Source organism: Manis pentadactyla, chromosome 12 (genome assembly GCF_030020395.1).
Source record: "Manis pentadactyla isolate mManPen7 chromosome 12, mManPen7.hap1, whole genome shotgun sequence".
In the NCBI taxonomy this organism is placed as follows: domain Eukaryota; kingdom Metazoa; phylum Chordata; class Mammalia; order Pholidota; family Manidae; genus Manis; species Manis pentadactyla.
In genome coordinates this window covers 70,666,019-70,691,764 of record NC_080030.1, presented here as the reverse complement: position 1 = coordinate 70,691,764, position 25,746 = coordinate 70,666,019, and the positions used below count along the sequence as shown (strand labels likewise).

General features: G+C 34.8%; 1 protein-coding gene across 8 annotated transcripts in view; it reads right to left on the bottom strand.

Moving 5' to 3' along the window:
- The window catches only part of FAM184A (family with sequence similarity 184 member A), a 123,316-nt gene that overhangs the window by 36,193 nt on the left and 61,377 nt on the right, over nucleotides 1-25,746 (bottom strand). For 5 of the 8 annotated variants that reach the window (XM_036925061.2, XM_036925063.2, XM_036925058.2 and 2 more), the window contains 5 exons: nucleotides 24,441-24,563; nucleotides 17,263-17,424; nucleotides 14,297-14,418; nucleotides 13,728-13,878; nucleotides 4,762-4,803 (listed from right to left, as the gene is read on the bottom strand). In XM_036925061.2, the coding sequence (XP_036780956.2) occupies nucleotides 4,762-4,803; nucleotides 13,728-13,878; nucleotides 14,297-14,418; nucleotides 17,263-17,424; nucleotides 24,441-24,563 (600 nt within the window). The remainder of the gene's footprint in view (nucleotides 1-4,761; nucleotides 4,804-13,727; nucleotides 13,879-14,296; nucleotides 14,419-17,262; nucleotides 17,425-24,440; nucleotides 24,564-25,746) is intronic. The other 3 variants (XM_036925062.2, XM_036925059.2, XM_036925064.2) reach the window with 1 other exon arrangement.

Here is a 25,746-nt window from a genome sequence, read left to right as displayed (position 1 = left end):
AATAAATATAGTTGCTTTGAATTATATGTTAATATTTAAAATATGCAGCATATGGTATTAATTTCTATACATTTATTATAATTTTAACACTTTTTACTTTGCTGATTTTGAATAAACAAAAGGATCCTTATTTTAGAAAGCCTGCATTTAAAAAAGTAATATAATAACAGTTTAGATATGAATTATATTTCTTATTGGTCAATAGGCACCAGATATTCTGCAAACAATTTTAAATGCAAAACTTCACAGATAGTAATTGCGACTGTCTGATCTCTACCTCTTAAAGTACTGTTGTCTTTTTGAAAATGAAGTGTTGTGAAAACTTCAAAATGACAAAAATTTGAATTAAAAACATAGATACATTTTTCTGAAGAAGGGAAAGTTTTACTTTTTTCCTATGGGGCAGTTTCATAAGGATTCCGCACCCCTGCAACGGTGCTTAAGAAAAGCTTCTCAAAATAGAAAATGAAACATCAAATCTGAGGTACTGGATATGACTGGATGTCAACATGGGATCCGTCATTAATTATGCACAGCCTACCTACAACCTTTGGTTTGGATGCACTGTTGGTGGTTTACTCCCCCCAAATGTCGGTCTTGTTACAGGAATGAAATAATATGAAAATATACAAATAATTTGTCCTTAAGACAAAGTATCTGCATTTCTCAAACCTCACTGTGTATCAGAATAATCTTTGTAGATTTTAATAAACACACTTGCATAAGCCCCAACCCCTTGATTTCTGATTTAACAGGTCTGGAATTGGGCCTAGGTCACTTAACATATTTTGATTCCAAATTACCAAACTAACAAATGCTCACTTTAAATATATATATTTTTTAACTTAGGAGTTTATAAAGTAAATGGGAAAATCTCCTTCATTTCCTTCCCTTGTCAAATCTCTACCCCTGAGGGTAACCAGTGTAACACTATGGTAACTCCCCAGACTCTAAGACTTACCTCTTTCCTGATATGGTTGCTTGTTTTCCTTCTTTCTTTTTTTTTTTTAACCACATCATGTGTAAATGGCTAGATAATTTCAACAAATGTAGAGTGCATCTGTCAAGTTATGAGAAAATATTGGCTATGTCTTACACACACGTTACTTGAGGGCCTTGGGGCATACCTCGAGAGACCAGTGCTTAACGTCCAAAGAAGCTCAGAGACCCATGGGCTGCTGACTGGGACATTCCAGATGTTTTGCACAGAGGAATAAACAACACTTCAATGTGAAACCAGGAGGGTGTCCTGACCTGCAGATGTTGGTATGTGATGGAGTGACTTTTCATACCAAATACTATGTAGCTTACTCCAAGATGAGTATGTCCATAGGTATATTTAATGATGGTTAATGATTTTTACCATTAGGGAGGCCATAAGTTTGTTTTTTCCCTTCCTAGGGGTATTTATAGAGTACACATATCCATGATATTTAGGTGTCTCATTCTTTAGAATGAGTACACAGACTTCCTATGACAGGCACTGTTCCTTGAATCTCCAACAGCCAATCTCCCTTTTTCCTTTCTTCTCTGCTGAACTCTTGAGTTTGTTCAGAGACTGTTTGTAAATCCCTGTCTTAAAGAATGTAGGCCCCTCTCCTAGCAACAAAGGGATAAATTATGACTAGGGTAGGGAGGTCACAGTAATCTAATTCTAAGGACATGTCACCCTGTTTTAGTTCAAAAGATAAAAGGAAGTATGTGGGAAATTTGGGGAGAAATATTTCATTTCCAGAAAAAATGTAAAAAATGCTTGGAAATCCTGTTGCATTAGCACAGTAGTTCAAGAACATGAGAGCTGGAGCTGAGCAGCCATACTGCAATTATGAGATGACAAACTTAACACATGGAACATGACAAAGGCAGAAGTACAGAATGTACCTGAGAACTTAATTTTATCTTGACAGCTTAAACCACTGAGTTAACTGGGTGTTCAGCTGCTTATAGCCAAATGCATCCTAACAGACATAGTTCCAAAATACAGATACACTATAATTACTTTCACCTTTCCTGATGAAAATTTAGATCGTCTCACCTATGTTGCTATTACAAATATTGTATGCACACACAAGCTCAAAAAACAAATGGTCTGAACGTGCATACATGAGAGTCTACTGGAAGGCTGCACATGTCTCTCTTTTTAAAACATTTCATAGGTGACTTTAATGCTCAGTCACAGTTGAGAACCAATGCCCTGGAATTCATAAAACAAAAGATTTTCTCTGCTTCTTTTACTATAATGTTAAAAGCAATGTGTAGAGAAGTCTTTGAAGCCTTGGGCCTTTTACTTGGCCTCTGTTCTCAATTCATTTTATAAGAGCAAGGAGGGAAATAAAATAAAGTATTATTTTCCTCAAGTAATATTACCTATAGTCTTTTCTACCATAGCTTTTATCAATTTATCAAAATGTTGGTGAACAAAAATATTGGTGTTTATCTTGTGCTCCTATGTATTTTTAAAGAAGGCTGTAAGTATATCATGGTTTTTCAAAACTCATTTGCTTTTTAGAGCATAGGTTTTGTGTGAGAGGGTTCATTCCTTTTTGTAAAAACAAGAAAATTAGTAATAAAAAACAACTGGAAAAATAGGATATGTAAATAAAATTTTATTTTTGATCAGTTAGAAGTATAGAGTTGTGTTGAGCCAGAATTTTGATAAGGTCAACACAAATTATTAGGAAGTCTAAACCATATGATGTTAATATTCAGTTCAGTACTTTCAAATGTAGAAAACAACTTTAAAAACTGCTAACATATGTTCAGAAAAGAACAGTAAAGATAATTTATTATCATGTCGACAACTTATATAAACGCTCATGTAAAATGTTTGAAGGGGCCTGAATATTTTAATTGTTTTCTTCTCTTTTAACAATGAATTTGCTACTTGTGAGGAATCTAAGAAAAGTGAATTTAAGCTTTAAAATTATGACCAATCTGCACTGTTTTTATTATTTTTTGGTATATTCTAAGTAGGCCTATAAATTTAGTTTTTTGATTAAGAACTGCAATAACGCCTTAATGTCCTTAACATATTTTCTGGAATATAGTCCCAATCATCCTCTTATTCTTAGTTGAAAAAAATTACAAAGATCTTTATAAAAAGTACAGAGGTATTAATAATCACCTGTTTTTAAGAATAAGACAGTAAATAGTGGAAAACTTCCTGCATGAAGGCTAAATAGAGACAACATGTGGAGGGGGTACATAGATGCTCCCCTGATGAAAACACTCTGACAAGGTCGTATTTTATTTGGATGATGACAGAGTGAAGAGTTGATTGTCAATGGCTATGATGTTACAAAAGAGAATTATTTAATGGGGATTTCACTGTGTTACCAACCCCCTTTTAATTTTTTTATAGGTAAGGCATCCCCATTCCTGTCACTAATAGATTCAACTTTAAGAATGTTGTTTTTATTTTAATGAACACCTCTTCATTTATAACTATTTAGGAAAAAGTGACTATGTTGTTACAAGCATTCTGAAGTACAATTCAATTAGATTTGACAATAATCATATCTTATTTGGGTTCTTATTTCTTCCCAATTAGCACATATGTCAAACAGTCTGGATTAATATAGCGATCATGCCCAAATTCTTACTATGTTCTTTGCAATGGTTAAATGAAGCCTTATTTCACCAACATTGAGATAAATACCTTTGCTGTTGTTTTTAAGTAGTTTACAGATAACAGTGTTAACTGTATTCATGTATTTTAAATTATTTTTTATGTAGAAAATAAAACTGAGTATGAAAAGTAGATACAATTTTTCTTTTTTTGCATAGTACTTAGAAATTAGGGAGGTATAAGGAAATAGACTACTAGAAGTAGTCACAGGATATCTCTGGGCCAGGAATTGGCAAACTACAGCCTGTTTTTGTAATTTTGTATTGGAACACAGCTACATAGACTTGTTCACATACTGTCTATGGCCACTTTCACACCACAACAGCAGAGTCCAGTGGCTGCCAAAGAAACTGCATGGCCCACACAGCCAAAAGTACTGACTATCCGGCCTTTTACATAAAGTTTGCCTACCTCTCTGCCCTAGGATAGCAAGAAAAATCTTCAAAGATGTTCAGCTCTCTATTATTTTAAAGAACAAGTTGGGTATGGGTTTGACTGAAAATAAATCTCATTTTTTTCTCTTCATACAAAGAGAAAAATATTTTAAATGAGTGTTTAAATGGAATATTACTTTGAAGCATAGTTTTTGCATACTTAAATGTACATAAGTAAAAACAATAACTTTGCCTCTTCTGAGGAAAGGGATTTACTCCATTTTGCTTTATTTTTTAATAGTTGTAACATTAAAATGTAAAATATGTCCTGAATCTCATGAACCTTTACATCTAATATTTTTAAGTAAAGAACTCTACTGATACTACTTAAAAAAATCTAGCTTAACAAAAGAAATATATTTATACTTATTTCCATTTTTATGATAGTCAACTAATAGTCAAAGTTATTACTACATCTTTCAAAGTAAACATTAAATGAGTTTTATGTTTGAAGGGTAAAGTCTTACTTGGCTTTAAAATAAAATATATGCTTATTAATACAATGTGGTAGATATATGCACATATACAAATAATGGCTGAAAGTTAGAAACTTTTGTTATCTATATGCAAAACATATCGTACTGAAAGCCAAAGTGTCTTTTTTTATCATAAATTAAAGCTTTAAAGCAGTGATGATGTTTATGCGAAATCAAAGTGCAGCATGCCCTTGTGCACAAACTGTAAGTGTCGCTCACTTACATTGTTGATAGATTTATGCAAAGCTTCACCCAGAGAGTGCCGCTATGAAGAAAAGATCACAGGAATAAAGGGAAATATTCAGAAATCAACTAAGTAAAAGAAAGAGGGATAAAAGGGAGAGTGAAACACAGAACATTAATTATAATATTCTCAAGAAAAAATAAGTTGAAAACAGTTCTGAGAACGAAATTAGACAAAAAGAAATGTAAGACACAGTCTGCATTATCAGTAGTTCATTGAAACAGTGTCTTATGTTTGCAGGCTGGCAGACTTACCTATGCAAAATAGCAAAGGTTAGTACATATAAATCAGAGTTCAGGTGAAAAGATAATGGGTTACTGAAGGATCTAGAAGGAATATATTACTATTTTAAATCTACAATTAACCTCCCAAAAATCTACAATATAATTCTTCAAAGCATTACACTCAGTACTGGTATAGGTTCATGAAGGATTTCTCTTAAGAGAAATGAGCAGATGAGAAAGAGGCACTAGCTTAACTGGGTAATTTGGGGGCCAGCAATAAATATGGGACAGTCATAGAAAATGTGAAGATTTAATAATAATCTGGTTTTGTACCTGGGGGAAAGGCAGCAGAGATGCCTTTTTATCTTTTCAATCCTATTTTCTAAGATACATTTGGCAAAATTATTTGTGATCTGGCTTCATTGTTCAGAAGTTCATTGAAATTTTGAATGATAAACCACTGGAAAAACCTACACTCTTCCTTTTCCCCAAAATATGGAGAAAAATGTGATTTCATTTTCATTTGCCTCATGTTTTTCCTTTCAAAAATACAAAATAGTATTTTAAATCTGTATTACTAACTTAAAAAGAAAGTTCCTGTAAAATGGTTTCTACTTTGGACAAGTAGTCAAGTTTTTAGATAGCACATCATTATCTTTTTCCTTTTCATAATGTGATTATTCCTTGGTGTGTCATAAAGTTAGTTTTCACTTGATAAACAATTATTTTTTTTTTTACAAATAACTTAGACTAATATAAGATATAGTTTAGGATATAGTTTATTTGAGTTGAAAAATAGGTTGAGAAGAAAAGATTAATGTTCCATTAGGTTACTCCACAACTTCTCAGTTTAAACTTTCTCATACTCATATATATACATTATTTATATTAATTTTATTTTTATTTTTAGTTTTGCTTTTTCATAGTCATAATATTCTTTATATACTAATGAGACACTTCTCCAGACTTCCCAAAACTTAAAAAAATCAGAGGGATTTTTAGTTGTGGTTTCTACCTTTTTGTATTTCTCAGAGTTGAAATCCTAGTACCAGATGTTAATCTAAAATGAAGTAGATTTTATTTTTCACTCTTGAAAGTATCATCAGACAAAACTATGTATATTATTTAGGATTCCTGAACTAAATGATAAACTAGACCAACAGGACAGATCCAACAGTGACATGTTAGTTCTTCCCTTAGGAATTCTAGATTTTATACTATAGAAGAATATTTGAATATTTGGTTTCTAAACTCAGATGGTCACTACCTCTGTCAACATACTGTTGCAGGCCATGGAAACGTCTAAACCAAAAGACACACTCCTGAAGCTGGGACCTGAGGAGGCACACATCCCAGACCCGGCTACTGTGAGCAGGAAGGGCACAGCTAGTGCTGTTGGCTTGTGATATCCTTGGTTTTTACATTACAAAGTAGGATTTATGTTTTTGTTTAAAAAGTTTTTTTTAGAGTACTATTATCCTCCAGGAAATATTATAAGGGCAGTGTGATACAGAGAGTTGAATGAGATACTAAAACATACAAAAAACCAATTAAAACATGTTTAAAAGTTCATGATAAATATGATTAAAAAGGTTGCTGTGATAGGAAATGACTGGAGGTGAAACTGGGTTGATGGTAAGGAAAGATCTTTTGAAAGAAGTGACATTTGAACTTAGAATCAATAAAAGAGCCATCTAGAAAATAAGAAGACCTTGGGGAAAGTGTGTATGGGCAAGTGGATCAGCAAGCACAAAGACCGTGGTGTGACCTGGGAGTGTCTGACGGGATGCTTGTGGCTTGTTTATGAGGCTGAAAGGACACGGGACATTTCTGCAGGGGCCACATGGCTGACGGTCTTTGGATTTCAACATGACCTTTTTAAAAGAAGGTAAATGAAGGAGTCAGAACAAGAGCCTTAATTCAGTAAGGTGCCCTGAGAGAATTTTAAGCAGGGGAATGTCATGATCTGATTTACATTATAAAAGATTACTTTGAGTGCTGGGAAGAAAAGTGAGATTGGGGAGTGCAGATAGGAGGCTACTGTAATGGTAGTTTGGACTACTGTTTACTAGGAGAGATGGAAGCAGATAGAACTGAGGTATGTTTTGGACGTACAATAAACAGGATTAATAGATTACATGAGAGATAAAAGAGAAATCAAGGATGACTGTTCACTTTTTGTTCTGAGCAACAAACAGTGCCAAGAAGTGAAAATGATGAGATGGATGATAGGGATTGGGAATCGATACTTCTGAGTCAGACAGGCTGTCTGAGATGCCTATTAGCCAACCAAGCAACTGTGAGTTTGGGTAGGTATCAAGGTTGGAGATTTAACTGTGCAAGTCACTGACATATATGCATGGCATTTAAGCCATTAGACTAGATGAGACCCCAAAGTATCTGCTTGAAAGAACATGGAAAATCTGTATGCAAAAATATTACTTGGCAAGCATTCTATATAAGCCATATTCATGTTAATAAAAACTGATTCCCTACATAATAGTCAATTTATTTTAAAGCATCTTAAGCTCTTGCTAGTTTTTGGTAAGAGTGAAACGGGCCTCAAGAGATCTTCAACTGACTGATAGCGGCCAGATGCTTCAACAATAGGCTTACTTAGTGTGTTTCAGGATTTCTCTTCTTTAAGGATGAATATATTCATACATCCAGATAAGCGAGAAAGAAAATTGGAAGTAACTAAAAAGTTGCTGCACTTATTAGTTTTGTACATAATAAACTGTGGTAATTAGGACTAATCTCACTGTTCAAAACTCCTGTTTACTAATTTAGAAAATAGCATAAGGTTTTACATGTTTGCATTTTGCAAACATATTTGCATATAAATATTGAAATCCACTGAATTACAAACTTTTAGAGGACAGGGACCCTGTCTTATTCATATTTTGTATCCAAAGTGCCTAACTTGGTACCTGGCATATAGTAAATGGGTAAATAAATGTTTATTAAAAGACTAAATGAATAATTTTGACTTCTATTATTGAGTTAGTTTTTGCTACTCAGTATTACTTCTCCTCTCTCCCATAATAACACAAATAGTAAAGAGGAAATTCTATATAACTAAAAAGAAAGTATTTAGAAAAACTATATGTATCATGCAGAGATCCTGTTGACAAAAGCCAACAGATTCTAAGACTTAGAAAGTATCCTCTCAGAGAAATGAACCAGTAAGTATACTAAACAAATATTTGTCCAAAAAATAAGAATCTGAATACAGACCATCAAGAGGGAAGCAGTATTCATCAAAAGGCACCTATCTTGTCTCACTCCATTCTATTTTCCATAGTGCTGCCTAAATTTAGAAATTTACAATACTTGAATATTTCACACTCCAGATTAAAACTTTTTAATAGCTCCTCATTGCTCTTTAGATAAAGAAGGCCCCATGTGACCCTGCCTATCTATATCCCCAGCCTCCTAGCTCTCTACTCTCCAGAACAAAGCTGTCTGGGAGCTGCCTGAGGGCCTTTACACATCCTTCCTTCACTGCTTGGAATGATGTTCTCTCTCTCTCCTCCTGGCCTGACTCTTGCTTCTCTTCCAGGTCAGGTAAAGGATCCCTCACTCAAACCTTCCCCAAGTTCCCACAAGCTTGTGTACCATGGCTGTAATGAATTAAAGAGTCACACTGTTATTTCTATTTGTCTTCCCTTCTAGATTATAAGCACTGGGAAGGCAGAGGTTACTGGTCTAGCACAGTACCTGGAGAAGCTAAATTTCTGACAGATATCAAAATGCTATCAAATGCCAACAGAATAAAATTCTCGTTGCTAACAAAAGAAATGTCATTTTTTAAATTGCTAACTTAACTGAAACTATCTACACTAGCCTTACACTAAAGTTCAAGTAAAATGTTAAAGCTTAACAAAGTGTTTCAAAATTCAATATTTAATATATAATACTGAAATTTCTTAAAGCAAATTCTGCAGTCTTTTCCTAACAGTAATTTCAAGTATACTGATGCCTAAAGAAAAGTAACCAAAAAGTCTAAGATTTACAAGTGGGAGTCATAGCTTTAATAATTCTCCTGAAGCAAAGAACAGAAGAGTCACAAACAACTGCTCAACATTTAAACTAAAGTAGTACTAACAGACAGAAAAAGGAAATTAAGGTGGAAACAAGAAACTAATATGTTAGGTAATCCTTAACTCTTTTCTCAGAGACTCAAATCTTAAATAACTTTATAATCATACATCCATTGAATCTTTTCAGATCTAAAATATTTCTGCTATATTGTCATATGAAATAGGAATAGATTAAGTTGATTTGTTACTATAATGCCATCTAAATGTTCTTAAATACTTTTCAGGTGGGCTCTGGGCCCAAGCACCTCTGAAGGCACAAGTTGTTCACCTGTATTTAATTATAGGATTTACTAAGAGTATTCTGCAGAACAGGTATATGCTCAGTGCACATTAACTCCATACAAATTAATAGCACTACTTTAAGCATCTCTTTTAAAGCTAGGTGTAGATACCATAGTTTCACTGCTTTACTCTCTTCTCCTAAAGGCACCAATTTAAGAATAGGATAGATTTATTTTAAAAAGGGAAGTTTTGGTAAGGAAAAGAAAATTAAATATTTTTAGACTTGAAAATTAATTCAGAAAATAATTTAGTACTGTTTACCTTAGAAGAAAAAAGCCTGAAGAGGAAGAATACTAACAACCATAGGTGTGATAAAAAAGGATATAATATGGTGGAAGTAATAATGGCATTATTTTTTGACTGAAGAGGAATTAAAAACAAATTTTTATATTTACTAAGGAAAATATTGCAAATTTACTTGGAATGAAGGAACTGAAGTAGGCAGAATGAAGAATAATGGATGTTGACTGGTTTTTGGTTGAACTTTAATTCCATTCCACATTTTCTGAGAAACACTGAGTCACACCTGCTATTCCCACTCTGTTTTACCTGTTTTTTCTCTTTTTTCCACATTTCCCTTCACTGTTCCTGCTGTTTCTTCTTTTGATTTCCCCTTTCCTCACCCCAGTCATCTCTTCCCAGGGTTCAGGCTAGATTTTTGATATTTTTTCTACAGCTTCCTGCTCTCCTACTTACTATTACTAGGGAGAGGATTCAAACCTTTAGGGTCTCCTGTCACCACTCAGGGCTTTTGTCGTCATTGTCAGAGTTAGCTGGGAGGAGACAGTTATTCCAGGTCTCTTTCTAGTCTCTCTACCTCAGAATCTGCTTGCATCTACTTTTTCATTAAAAGATAGTATTGTGATTCATTTAAAACAGGCATAAAAACAGATGAAAATATCTTTTTTCAATAGGCAGAAATATATATAATTTCTAACGAGAGAATTCCTTCCTTTCCAAGATAAAACTTTTTAATTTAAGAGTTAAGAGATGGAGCTAGCAAGAAAGAATATTGAGCCCTAATGCCAAATTTATTTGGAACTTTTATGATTTAAATAAATAGTCTAGTCCAGTGCTATCTAATAGAATTTTAAGCGAGAGCCACAAGTATAATTTAAGAATTTTAGTAGTCATATTAAAAAATATCAAAAGAAGTAAAATTACTTTTAGTCATTTGTTTAACCCAATGTATCTAAAACATTATTAACTCAACCTGTGATTACATAAAAACACTAGTAAGCCAATCCATATTTTTTTGTACCAAGTTTTTGAAACCCAGCATATATTTTACACTGACATCTCAATTTAGATGAACCTCATTTCAAGTGCTCCACAGTCATATGTTGCAAGAAGCTACCACTTAGACAATACTGGGTTAGATATCAGATAGCAAGCAGTCTGCAACAGCCTCAAGAAGCTGGCTCCTCAGTGCTCTTCATCAAGAGCATTTATTTTAATGCTCTATTTCTTAAGTCATTGCTTTTTCCTACTGAGTGTAGGAATTTAAAAATTCTAAAATTTCCTATAATTGCAAAATCAGAACATTTAAAACCAAACTTACCCTCTCACCCACTAAATCAAGTAGCTTGATGTGACCTTCCCATCTCAGATTATGATCTTCTTTTCATTACCCTGGCTTTATACCCTGAGTCAACTTTATCATTTCTTTCTCCTTGTATCAAAATATTCCATCAAATCATGTAATTTGTTCATTTATGGTTTCTCTTATATTCTCAGTAAAACAACCTTAATTCAGGTCCTAACTGGGTAGAATTATTGTACTTCATATATTGACAACTTCATGTTGTGCCTGAGTTTTTGCTCACTTTACTCAACTCAAAAACTACTATATGCCAGGCTGCCGGGGGTGCAACAGTGAACACCACATTCCAATAGGGAAGAGAATCAATATGATTCCATGTGGTAATAATTGTTTGGAAGAAACACAAAGAATAACAGGACAGAGTGATGGAGGGTGCTACTTTATAGAAAGTGGTCAAGGAAGATCTTTCTGAAGAATTAAAATTTAAGCAGAGAATTGAACACAGTGAAGGAACAAGCCATGTACATCTGGGACACTTGGGTTCAATATAGAGGGATGAGCAGAAGCAAAGGCCCTGAGATGGATTAAGCTTGGGGTTTGTATTCTACAAATTCCAAGTGTTCCAGTAAAACTGTGAAAAAGGAAGGGAGAGAGTGGCAGGAGATGATATTGCCAATGCTGCCACAAGCCAAAGCATGAGGCCACAGCAGATCCTCTGATACCTTTCATAATATATGCTTATGCTACACTGGCTGTTCCAATTCAATGCCCTACTCTTACTTCTCTAATATTACAAACCCCAAGCCAGTTCTATTTTTCCTAAGTCTGAAAGGGCACTGGCAATGGTAGGGATAGGGGGATGAGTGAGGCCAATAGCAGTGAGTAGACTGAAATGGTTGTAGGGCCCAGGCTGGGGGTAGAGGTTATAAGGGACAGGGCTTAGCAGGAGTCAGGCAAATGCAAAGCAGTACAGCAGGTGTCAGGGCCCAGGCTCTAGGAATCTATCCATAAGAATCAAGAGAACAAGACCCAAAGGTACAAGATGGAAGATTGCTTGTCCTGGTAGAACTTTTTGTCATATGCCTGGGAAGAGTATAACCTTGATAATCACACTTTCATTTTAAGGTAGTATCCTTTGTTCAGTTGTTTTCTGCATTTTCTTCAGGTACAGACAATCCTGAAGTGCAACAGCTACTTGCCAGTTTATCTATGGTCAGGTGTATGCCCTATATATTTTAAAAGTGGGGGGAAAGGAAGATATTGCAATTTTGTAAATGGCAAAGAGCAGTGCAGAATAGTTTTACCTTTGGGGGCAACTAATTCCTGGTTATCTTGATATTTATGGTTATTCTGCTTTGACTGATTAAAAAGTTCTTTCTGTAAAATGGCAAAATTGGAACCACTATGTATTAAATTATCATATAATACATAAATCTAGAACAAGATGCAAGGCATTATGTCCCTCAGGAATGATCAATGCAGAACAGACATCTAAAAAGAAAAAAGAAAGAAAACAGTATCAGAAAAGCATGGATGAAATATGACAATTTAATATGAGAGGTATTAAATGAATAATAAAATAATTTAATAGAAAGTAGGTGGGGAGAAAGTGGTATGCAATATTTATAGTGCCAAATCCAGCCTAAAAATGCCTTTGTACTTTCCAATTGAAAAAGAAGGCAGACTTTTAGGGTACTTTTCATTATTATCATATAATTGAACTAGTTAAATCTTAAAGTACAGAACATTACAGAGGAGAAGTACCACTCCATTCAGTGAACTGTGTCTTTCCAGGTCCCTAAGGAGGAATGTAAAGTGAGTGTTCAGAAGGCAACTAGTAAGCAATACTAACATGGCCCCCAATTTCTAGCGCAGTTGTTATTTTCAAAGCTTTCAAATTTATTCACAAACACTCCTAAATATTCATGTATGTATAATCCCTTTTCAGAGTAACATAAATTATTATGAAATACCAGACACAAATTGGCAGGTCCCGAGTACTCTTGAAAGCCAGTGCATGCATGAACCAATGTAATAAATTATCTTACAGAAAGCCTGTCCTGTTCATTTTGAAACTCATCATGATCACAAAAAGAAAGATAACAGTGGATTTCTAGAACTAAATTACTGAGCTGCTTCTTGTTCAAATTGTGCATTTGCTTTCAACTGGTGACTCATGCAGTCAGTCCTACTTAATTATTGGCTTTGCAGAAGGATGCTAAGAATTCATAAATTTAGAAGTTGTGTAAATGAGTGAAAATATGCAAATTGTTTTAATTATAGTTTTAAATGCTCTGGAAGTAAGCAAACCTGGCATGAGAAGATAAATTTAGGAATACCATCACCTTTCCTTTATGCCATTTTGAAATATAACAGGCAACATCCTGCTGGTGAGAAGAAGTAAACTGCTCACTGCTGCTAAGCTTTTTAGGCAATCAGGATACACTTAATATCTGTTGCCCAAATGTATCTAATATCTTGAAAGAAACATTTCATACTTTCAAAATTAGGTGACTTTTCCATTTAAGATCTCTTATGTATTCAGTACAAAGATTAACCCAAAAACTGTGAACTCTTCTCAGTATTTTGGGCTGCATTTGTAAGATAATTACCTAGCACAGTATTTCACACATCTACAAATATGTCTCCTTGTTTACACATTTAAAAAATGTTATGTTTGTCCTATGAAGAATAACAAAATACAGTGAATTAACACACGAAGTTTCATAGTAGTTTCCTAGCTAGGGAATGTCAAGGAAAATGAATCTTCATAATGTATAGACTATTAATTACCTGGTTTAGGAGATCTTCTACTTTCTTCTGCCATGAATCCCTCGCTGCATTTTTCTCTCGCTCTTTTAACTGCAAAAGTTGAGACATTGCTGACTTCTTATCCTCTTCATGTTGAAGCCTTAACTCTTCACGAAGTTTAGAACACTCTTGTCTAAAATAAAACAAATGCATTTACTTTGTAAAGATAATTATTTCTCTCAATGACTGCAGTAAAATTGCTTGCAAGTTTTTTAAGCATTTAGTTAAACTTCTTCAAAAGTCAACTAGAAGGTAAATTGGTAATTAACCCAAGATCATTGATTTATCAGTTTATCAGTGACAGATAGAATAGGTATTAAACAAATAAGTCTTCTGACTTCAGGTCAGTATTCTGCCTATTTTATATTCAAAGAAGTGAAATCAGAAAAAAATAATCTGTATTCAAGCAGAAAAAAAGAATTGCAATTTCTCTGCATCTAATCACAGGAAAAATTCATTAAAAATGCTACTACTATATATTTAACCACAGGAGAAAAACACTTTTCCACACCTGTACTGATAAGATTACATTACAGAGTAAAAAAATGTACCTAAGATTTTCAGTCCATTTTATTTCTAAGTCGTGGGCCATTTTGTCCACTCTGAGATTTTCTTCTTCTTTCATGGCAGCAAGTGTTTCTTCATGTTGCTGCCTTTCTTGCTGTAGCTCACCCTGAAGAATAAGAACTTTTCAATGAAGACTAGTCTTTAAAACCAAAATCACTACTGGTTATTCAAATAAGCAGAGTGTTGGCATTATAACTTTTAAATTCTTATAGCACAACAATTGACAGTTCTACCTATCTATGACAATTACATGAGATTTCTTGACAATAAAATATATGCATTTTTTATTTTAAATATCCTGAGCAAACTATATTTTATCAAGGCTTATTATTTTACAAATTATTTTAAACAGTTTAAAGTCAGCATAATTAAAATTCTTAACTAAACTTTCCATATTATGGGTATCTAACAATTATTCGGTTATCTTTACATGCACACACATTACATAGACATGTTATTCAAATAATTCACATTCATATTAAAAATTATGCTATTTATTCAAAGCTTAAGCATTTTTAGCTATACTCTACTGACATGATTAAAATAATTGTGAAAAATTTAGCCTTTTTTTATTATGTAACTTCAAACCAGAGGTCCGTATGTTTAGTGAAAGATAATGAAGTACACAGGGCCTAGAAACAATGGGAAGCTGTTATACCCCTAAGCCTAAAGGGCAAAAGGAGTATTGAAATAAATTTCTAGCCTCAAGATGGAGCCATTCCTGCCCAAGGTGACTTGCAGCAAACAGACCTTTGCTTTGCTGTAAATGCTCCCATTGACCAGAAACACAGTATATCCAGTCAGACAATCCCCCCAAGTCCAGGCAGCTCTGGGCTGTATACTTAACTCCTTGTTCCTCAGTCTTCCTAATAAGGTCAGTTATGCAGTGGACAAATAAGCCAGTCCTGCTGTAACCCCAGCCCTTCCTGTCCTGTTTCCATGTTCTGCTTCCACTGCTCTGCAAAACTTGCTCCTGCCCAGAATCCCTTGGGAAGAGTGCAACACTGCTTTTGATGCACTGTGTTCCACCATCCATGGATTGCTTTCCCTTGAATAAAGGACATCATACTTCTTACTAAATTGTTTAAGTTTTGTCATTTGACAGGAAGAGGCTGTTGCTGGAACTCTGGGAGAGCCAAAGCCATGAGAAGCCGCCCCACTCTCCCCGCACAGGAGCATGGCCTCAGCAGAGGAAAGCAGCCGTGGGCTGGCAGGGAGGGAGCAGAGAGATGCCTACCATGGATGCCCCCTGTCCCCTGCTGGTGCTGGTAATATATCATGTGGTAATGGGATATATATGAAATCTGTAGATTTAACATAAATCAAGTGGCTCCCTGGAGCCTGGAGCTGGAGGTGACCTGCTTTGACGATACTGGCAATTGTCAGTCCTGCCAGCAGGGTAGCTGTTCTTATGGTACAACAGAAGAGGAAGAGATGATGGTCCATCCTTTCTGGATCAGTCCCTTGTTAGTAGCGTGTGATATACTGTTGTTGAGAGGCAAATCTGGATTAATGGGAAAGAAGCTAGTCACTGTTGAAACAGCCATCCTACAGTGTTGACCTGGCTATTAAGCATTAAGTATTGAAAATTGAATTCGGCCATCTTAGCAACTGTCCTTTTCACTAAGTAATATGCCTCTAGGAACTATAATTCCCAAAAAAGGCAACATTAAATTGAGAAAAATTTCTTAAAAACTATTTTTAACTGAATGCAAAGCACATTATTGGATATTATTGGGGTGGGAAAAGAGGTAAAGAAAACACGTGCTCTTAAGGAACTTACTCAGTGATGGTAGACACTTAAATTTTCCCAATTAAAATCATCCAGAACAGAAAGTGAACAGTTGATAATGTTTTGCTTAAAATTTTTATTATGTTCTACTATTTGATAGAACAATGTATATATGAGCAACGACCTTAAAGAAATGAAACTAAATATAATTCTTAAAAAAAATAAAATCAGAAATATTAATAAAAGACAACATTTACTGAGTGCTTACTATTTTGCTAAGCACTGTGTTGTAAATGGTTTACCTCATCTAATTATTACAATAGCAGTGTGAGGTGTATTATTATTGCCCACCCCTCCTGCATTGTGCGGATGAGGCAACTGAGTCTTACAATAAGTAACTTGCCTAAAGTTACACACTAACTGGTAGATCCAGAATTCATACCCAACGAGTCTGACTTAAGAGCCCACACTCTAATTCTCCTCCCTGAAAACTAAAGTAAGAAGAACTCTCTGGCTACTATGTCCCTAGTTGTATGAACTCCTTTCACTACTTTCTAAGGCAGTCTCAGTATTGTTCTGCTTCATGAGAATGGAAAGGGAAAGACAGAGCCTTTCTGAAATTTGCAGATAATAGAGAATCATTTGGTTGCTATACAGGAGAACTGAAACTCTTCCCAGTAAGAGAACTGTGCATACTAATTGTTACAGGTTGAACTGTGTCCCTAAAAAGAATATGTGGAAGCACTAACCCCCTAGTACCGCAGCATGTGACCTTGTTTGGAAGGAAGGTCAGTGTAGATGCAATCAGTTAAAATGAGGTCATAGTCATCCTCAATCTGGTAAAACTAGTGTCCATATCGGAAGATGTGAGGGTGCAGGAAGAAGGCCAGTGAAGATGGAATGGCGAGCCACGCTGCCACGAGCTACAGAGCACCTGGGCCCCGAAGCGGGAAGAGGCATAGCAGGCGAGGAAGCCTCTCTTAGGGGCTGAGAAGGGACAACGGCCCTGATGACACCTTGATTCTGGACTTCAAGCCTTCAGAACTGTGAGACAATACACTCCTGCGTGTTAAGGCACCTAGTTTGTAGTACTTTGTTATAAAAGTCCTAGGAAACTAATACACTAATTATATGCAATGTGATGTTTACAATAAACTTCAAAGTAAATTATATTCTTGACTTGCTGATTTTTTTATTACAGCAGGATTATGAAATTACCTCGACATTTAATAGGGCATCCTTGGTGTCCTTCAGCCTGCCTTTAGCCAAGTCAAGCTCATTTTGAAGTCTTTCCTGGGAGTCCTGAAGACTAGCAATGAGTCCTTCTGCAGAGCCCAGACCCTGTTTACTTTTCCTTACCAGATCTTGGAGGTGGTCAATCTGTGAGTAAACACAGTACTTTAATACATTTCACTGTAATCAACTAGCAAAACACATTTGTTTTATTAAAGTCTTTTCTTTAGTTGTAATCAATACTGAATCAATCTTTCTTGATCAATCTGGAGGAAGTACTCAAATAATCAAGATAGCCTTCATCTGTTGTTTTTTGAAAAGGCTTACATATTTATGATTTCCCTTTTTCATGACAACCATGTAAATAAATGGATACCTCAAGCTCCTGTTTTAATAAATTCCTGGTTCTGTCATGTAATCAAATACCTACAAAAAGGAATTGAAGTAAGATAAAGATTACATCAAAAATTGAGAAAAAATTTATTTTTTAGATAAAAGTATTTTTTAACTGCCCTTTAAAATTGTATCACATTTCATTTGAGCCCAGTTCTCCTATTTATAAAGGTCAATATTGATAAGATGGTAGATATATCTTAAATTAGAGTAAGTTGTGATTTATTTCCATACAAAATTTGTCTCATAAAATTGTTGAGTTGAATTTATACACTTTTAAAATTAGGAGCTAATAGACAATTTGTTGATTGGGCAGATCCATACCCTCAAGTTAGAGAATTAAAATCAATAAATGAAATACTTAAATCTAGGAAAATGTTATGAAGAAAAAAATTATCATTTTTTATAAAACAGCCACCCCTATTGAAGCTCTTCAGAAATGAAATCTGGTAATTTAAAAATAATATCTGAGTTTTTCTCTTTGTAAATAAAGACATCACAAAGAAAATAATGAAAATTCTCCTTCAACCCTGCTTTAGACCCACAATTCACACCCTCCTGCTTTGTGTCCCCTTTCCATGCAGATGTATGTTTATGCTGAACAATTCTGGTGATGGTAATATTTTATCTTATTTGTATCTTTAAAGGGATGCCAAGCTCATAAAATGAGCTGGGAAGCTTCCATTTTTTCTGTGCTCTGAAATATTTTCACAGATAAAATTTACCTGTTTCTTGAAAACTTAGTAAAACACATCCATTAAAATCCTCTGGGCCTAGTGCCTCTCTAGATACATGTTGGGCTGTTTTAATTTCTTTCATTGTTATGACTGGTTTGGTCAGATTGTTCAACTACTTTGAGTCACTTTAGAAATTAAAATTTTTATACGAAGACACCTCTTTCCCTAATTTGTCAAATTTCATGGCATTATTTATATATAATGTTCATTTACAATGTTGTAAAATTTTGTCACTGTATCCCTCTCTCTAGTCTGTGTAGCTTACCAGTACACTCTCTACTTTTTGTGATTTACTTGCCATAAATGTGTTCTGTGTTTTTATGACACTGTCATTGTATTTCAAAAGCCTTCTCTGTCTTAAAGTTTGTCACTTGTATTTTCCTATTTTATTTAAATTTATATTCATGATTTGATACTACATTTCAACCCTTAGCCCATCTGTAACATTTTTGTTACAAGACTGAAGAAGGAATCTGACTTCATTTTTCTCTCCTCATCTATTTACATACAGTCTTAAAAGACCAGTGTCATCAACTATGATTTAGGTTAAACCTATTAACTCTAGCTTCTATCTTACCTTTCTATTGAATTGTAGAAAGACCCCAAGAGATTTCTTGATACATAACCTTTCCAGGCCTCATACTCTCACTGTGGGACATTCTGAGCCACTTCGACCTCTATGTAAGTATCCACTTCCATGGGTTTTCTGATATCCATTAATCCTCATTCTCGCACTTCTGATTTCTCCTTCTCAATCTCGTTCCCTGGCATTATTAATTCAATATTGGTGCCCCTTTTTGTTACTAGCAATCTTCTCATCAGCTGCCCTAGGGTGAGATCTTCTACTTGAGTGGTTTCAGGGACTACCTAATCTTCAGCTCCAAGCCTGAATTCTCTTAGGTCCTGCTAGCCTTATAATCATCTCAAATTCAACATATCTAAGCAACTCAATGTTTTGCCATTCCAATGTATTTTTTCTCCTTTTTAATTCCTGTCTTCCAATAGTGGCATCATTATCTGTCCAAACACCTGAGCTAGATATCTGAATCCTTACCACTCACCATACCAAACGTATGAATTTTATTTTTGAATAACCTTCTCTACTTCCAGTTTTACTTTCCTAGTCAGAATACTAATCATGTCTGGCATGGGCTAATGGAATAGCATCTTAAGTCATCTATCCAACTCTAATCACGGATCCCTCCCCACACAAGTCATCTTCCTGCTGCCACTGGAGTTCTTATTTCTAAGATCAGCTGATGGTGCAGGGGCAGCTACTCTGGTGCTATCACTCCATCACCAGAATAAACTCCAAAGTCTTTTGTCAGGGCACAAGAGCCCCTCACAATTTAGCTTCAACTTTCCTTCCTACCATGTATCTTGACAAGCCCCATATGCGTCCTATGGCCAAGAGCAGTAGTTCTCAATCAGGGTCAATTTTGCCCCCAGAGACAGTGTCTGGAGACATTTTTGGCTGTTACAACTGGCGGGGGAGAAATGGTATATATCACTAGTACCTAGTGTGTAGAGGTCAGGAATACTACCAAACACTAAATACCCTGAAGAATTGTCTGGCCCAGAATTGCCAATAATGCTGACATTGATATATCAAAGTATAGTGACACTGAACTTTCTATGGTTCACTGAGACATTATTTGTATACCAATATGACATTTACATTATTTCTCACACCCAAATTGTCTTTCATCATGCCTATAAATTTAAATCCACCTTTCAAAGACCATCTCCCATTTTTAATGTTCTCCAGAGTTTTTATGAATCCTTACGGTCAGAGTCACTCCCTTGTGTGGACTCTAAAAATATACTGTGTTACTAAATCGTAATAGCTACTTGAAACCATGATCCCTGACATTTTGTCAAAGAATACCTATCATCTAGAAGATATCATGAAGCCAATAAATGTTTCCTAAATCATAAAGTAATTGGAAATATTATTGATGTCACTGGACTCTAGTTCCAATTTTTCTGGAGAACAATCATAACAGGAGACAAAAAATTATTCCCACTACTTATCCCAGTAATTTCATTTAGGGCAAAGCTAGACTAAAAGGAAATAACTTCTAAAAATGAACAAAAGTATTTATAGACCTGATAATTAATCCACTTGCCAGCAAAAACAAGACCCTGATAAACAGGGTTGAGAGAAGGCCTTTCTATACTCCAAGCTCCTTAAAGTATTAGCATCTATGGCTGAAAAAGGCCTTGGTTGGTGACTGATCAGGACAAAGAACTGACTTTAGGAAAACCCCATCTTGCTATGCAGGTCATGGCCTTCACATCAAATAAAAGGAGGTGAGCCTTTAAAATTACCACTAATTTTAATAAAAAACTTTAAAAAATTAATGCTCAACAAAGAAAATGTTTAAGTAACTATAATAAAGATATATAATGGAACATTATATTAATATTTTAAATGACTAATATGTAGACAAAGTTAATAAATAGAAACATGCAAATATAGTTTTACAAAGCAAGTACACAAAGCATTTGTGAATATATATTATAATTATGTTAAAATGCACAATACATATTCAATGACATTAGAAAACCTGGAATTGAGAACATTCCACATGTTCTTAGTTTTCTGGGGTTTTTTGGCAATGATATATATTACAGATATCCCAGAAGAGATGTTTGGAAACTCTATCATTGTTCTCTAAATCATGGCAATAAATATCTTATACATCTCCTATTACCTGAATTCTGGTGTACCCACTATGGGAACCAGAGAAATTATTTCGTTTGTTGTGTTTTGTTTTGTTGCTTGTTTTAGGAGGCAGAATTCTAAGATGACTCCTCTCTGACCCTCACTTTCTCTGGAATTTATCAACATGAGGGATCTTACAGATGTAATTAAGTCCTTGAGTAGCTGACATTAAGGTCATCAAAAGAGCCTATTCTAGGTGGGTCTGAACTAATCAGATGAGCCCTTAAAAGATGTCAGAGGAATCTGAAGCTACAGGGGTTTTTCTGCTAGACTTGAGAGTAAACTGCTTAGTTATGAGGGGAGGAAGCCATGTAGCAAGGGCTTAAAGGGGACACCTTTAGGAGCTGACACTAGTTTCTGGCCAATAGCTAGAAAGAATACAGAGACCTCAGTAATATAGCTACAAAGAAATGAATTCTGACAACCAGTAAGCTTGAAAAAAGACCTGTACCTCACATGGGACTGCTGTCCTGGCTATCATCTTGATTTCAGCCTTATAAGGTCCTGAACAGAGTATCCAGCTAACTCGTACTTGGACTCTTGACCCACAAACTGTGAGATAATAAACATGGACTGTTTTAAGCCATTAAGTTCTATGGTAAGTTGTTATATAGCAATAGAAAACTAATACTCTTATTTATAGAAAGTTAATTTAGTTTTCAATAATGAGTTTTAATTCATTCAGAAAGTATTTCATTCACAAATATACACTGATTTCCCATCATGTGTCAGGCAGCATATCAACTGCAATATAACATTTTATAATAAATAAATCCAAATGATTTTCATTTTAACAAAACACTGAACTATATATATAAAAAACTATGTTCAAAAGAAAATCAGTAGCTTAAATGTTATTAAGAATATTTAAAAAGACTATAGTAGTCAGATTTATTGACTATTTGGCCTAGTATTTTGTCTTCAAAGGTGATTCCAAATAACATTTCAGAGATAGCAGGGTTATCCTCCACCTAAGATTTCAGACTCACTAGCTTCCCTTAATATCCTATAGTGATTATTGTATTAGTGAATTTGTCATTTAAATCCATAGCTGACCTATTTATATTTTTAGGCTATATCACCTGTAAGGATATCAAGATCCATCAACTTCTGAAGATAGTACATTCTTAATTTTTCCTAAAACAATCATTTTCAGTCTTTATGAAGTACCCCCAAATTCTTTGCTCCTATCTATCCATAGATACATCTTTCCATCCAATAAAAGTAAATGGAATAAATTCTCTATTTAAAGGGAAAAGCTTCAGACTACATTTTTTAAAAGATGAAGCTATAAGTGGTTGGCAAGAGGCACACATAAATATAAAGATGCAGAAAAATGGAGAGTCAGTGGCTGGAAAATGATATACTAATTATGTCAAATTAAAAGAAAGCTGGCTATCCAATATCAAATTACACAAAGCTGAAAAGTATGATTCATTAAGTAGCTAAAATAATTTTATATTTACATGTACAGAATGAAGCCTCTAAATATACAAAGCAAAAATTGATAGAATCTAGGAAGAAACAAGCAAATCCACCATCATAGAATCAGTTTTTAGTAACTGATCAGGAAGATAAACATCAAAAAGAATACAGAATATTTGAAAAAAAAAAAAAGCTCAAAATCTTGATTTAATGGACCAGCATACTACAGTGCATTAAACAAGAGGATACACCTGGGGTGTTACGTTCTCCTCATGTGCTTGGTCACAACGCTGGCATTAACAAGTTTCAAAACTGTTTTCATACAAACCACAATTTCTAACCATAGTGCAATTAAAGTTAAAAAAGCATTTCAATCTCTCACAACTCTTTCAGAATACTGGGGACCTTCATGAGAAACACAGATAGTCACTAAACTGTCTTCTATTCAGACTGGGACACCATGACTACAAGTATCATGTTCTGTCCAAAGTATGGAAATTTGGAGTGACCAGTGGATTATCTTGGACAACAGAAGAGAGGCTGAGCAAATGCCAATACAGGTATCCCCTGCTTTTCAAAAGTTTGCATTATACCACTTACCTTTTACCTGTTTCACTAAACAAAAGAAACCGAAAGAAGATTTTTGCTTTTACAAAATAAGGCGAAAAGCAAAAACAACACTCAGAGTTTGTTTTCCAGCGGGCTTTGACAGAGGCAGCACTCACCAGAGCTGCGAAATGTCACCATGGAGCTTCTTCCCAGGAACTACATTCAGTATTTCAGTACTAAGCTGCCATAACTTTGAACTATGTCTGTAGGCATCTATGCTTTACCTTGATTAATTTTGTGCATCCATTACCAAGATATGTCCTAAGTGTGAGAAAAGCCTGAGAGAGGTTACTGTTTGGGTTTGGGAACAAACTTTTTCTATATAAATTAATGGTGATGGTTTCTTCGCTTTACACCATTTCAGCTTACAAAACGTTTCATAGGAATGTTCTGCTTGTGAATAGCAGGGCACACCAGTAACAATCTTAATCCTTTATCATTCTTAAATGTAATAAATTGATATTTTCTCTAGATAAATGTTTAAAGATAATTAAAGAGTACTGAGTGCAAATTACTAGCCTGCCAGGGACACTTGTGCTCTGGTGTGGTTTCTGTGAGCAGAAGCAGACTGATGAGAAAGCAGGACTTAAAAACTGTTGGGAAGATGACATGGGCGAGATAGGAACAGATAAGATGAGAAGTGACAAGACAAGAACTTGCTTTGGGAAGACAACTAATTCTGTGCACATGAAGGATGAACCGGTACAGAAGGAACAGAGGACAGCAGGGAGGCCATTCTGGTGCAGAGCTGAACCAGGGCAAAGAGAAAAGGATGGAGTAAACAAAATTATGATTTTCTTTATATTTATCTTATTCAAAATTTTTTGGTTATAACATTTTAATTCTATTCTATTCTTTTCTTTTCCAGGCTAAGCAATACTATTTTCACATGGAATTTAAAAATTATTTTAGATATCACTATCTAGAACTTTCAAAGTCCTTTTTAAAGGGATATACACATAGAGAATACTATGTTAATGTTTTGCAGAAGGGCAGAGAAATCTCCATTGTTTTCTTTCTATACAATGAGGTTCTCCTTTGTTTTGCTTTTCCCCACAAAAGCATCTTAGTCTGATGTTTTTGGCAGTAAATTTTTGTGTGGTGAGATATACAATTGTACTATGAGAAATTCAGCATCAGTTAAAGTTTTTTTGATTGCTTTTACTCTAGATATGTTATCATCAATGCTGCTCACTTACTTATTCAGTGTTACCAAATAAGATATTATCATTAAGACATAACATTAAGTGATAGGCCTAAAGAATTCTCGCCTCCTGATTGGCTGTATTCAGCTTGTCTTCCAGTTCTTCCTTCAGGTGTTCTAGCTCTTGCTGAAGCTGATTTTTATCCCCTTCCAGGTTTAGCATCTCCTTTTTATATTGTTCCTCCAATTCCTTAGGGAAATAAAATTAAAAAATTAAAAATATTGCAAATATTGTACACTTAAAAGACCTCAAGAAGAATACTATTCTGATTTATATTTTGATACTTTCCTCTTCAAATTAGCCTTACCCTTAATAAATAATGTCAGCATTAACAGAGCATCTAATTAATCTTAGGAGCTTAAATTTCATCATTTTGAATCACTTATGATAGAGGTTAAATAATTTTTTAAATGGTAAGAATATTTGACTGGTCTAGATCAAGCTGTGGTCATAAAACAAAATATGTGATGCAAATGATAATTTGGTAAGGCAAAGAAAACATTCTCTTGAATTCAGAATTCTTTTGTATTTACTTAAAAAATCAATTAACATTTCTGGAACTCAGCGGTCTAGTGCTGGAATGTAGTCAAGAATTAACAAGGACAAAATTAAGGCACTTACAGAGCAATATCAGTAAAATTGATACCTACTACCAGGTATGCCACTAATACTTGGGATACAAGAGCAATAAGGAATGATGTCTGTCTTTAGTAAGCTCAGGGTATCAAGCAATTACAGAATATGTGATTAAAATTAGATGTATTTGAGTAGTACAGGAATATATAGATGGGGAACTGATAAGTTCTAGTTTGGTGGGAAAACCTCACAGAGAAAGCAAATCCTAAGTATAGTTTAAAGAGTGCACCAGTAAGAAAAGGTGGTGAAACAAGAGGAAAATATAACATTGTAGGCATGTGCAAAAACCACATGTACAAAAGAGCATTGCAAGTTACAAGTAGTTCAATATTTCTACACTGTAAGGTGAGAAGAGTAATAAATAGGGTTCTGTGTTGGGAGACCCCAAGACAAACTCCAGGTTTGAAGATCTGCTCGGACGATTCACAGGACTCAACATAGAGTGTCCTCACAGCAATGGTTTATTAAGGCAAAAGAATACAAAGCACAGTGAGCAAGGGAAAAAGGCCCATGGGGCAAAGTCTGCAGGAAAGCAGGCACAAGCTTCTAAGATGCTCTCACACAGCACGCTCCAGCAAGCTGTGGTGACGCACGGGGAACGACGTCTACTAGGAAAGCTCATGAGAGACTCAGCGCCCAGGTTTTTTATTGGGTGTTAGTCATGTAGGTGCCCCATGACTAGGTTGCACCAAAATTTCAGACTCCCAAGAAGGAAAGCAGATATTCAGCATAAACC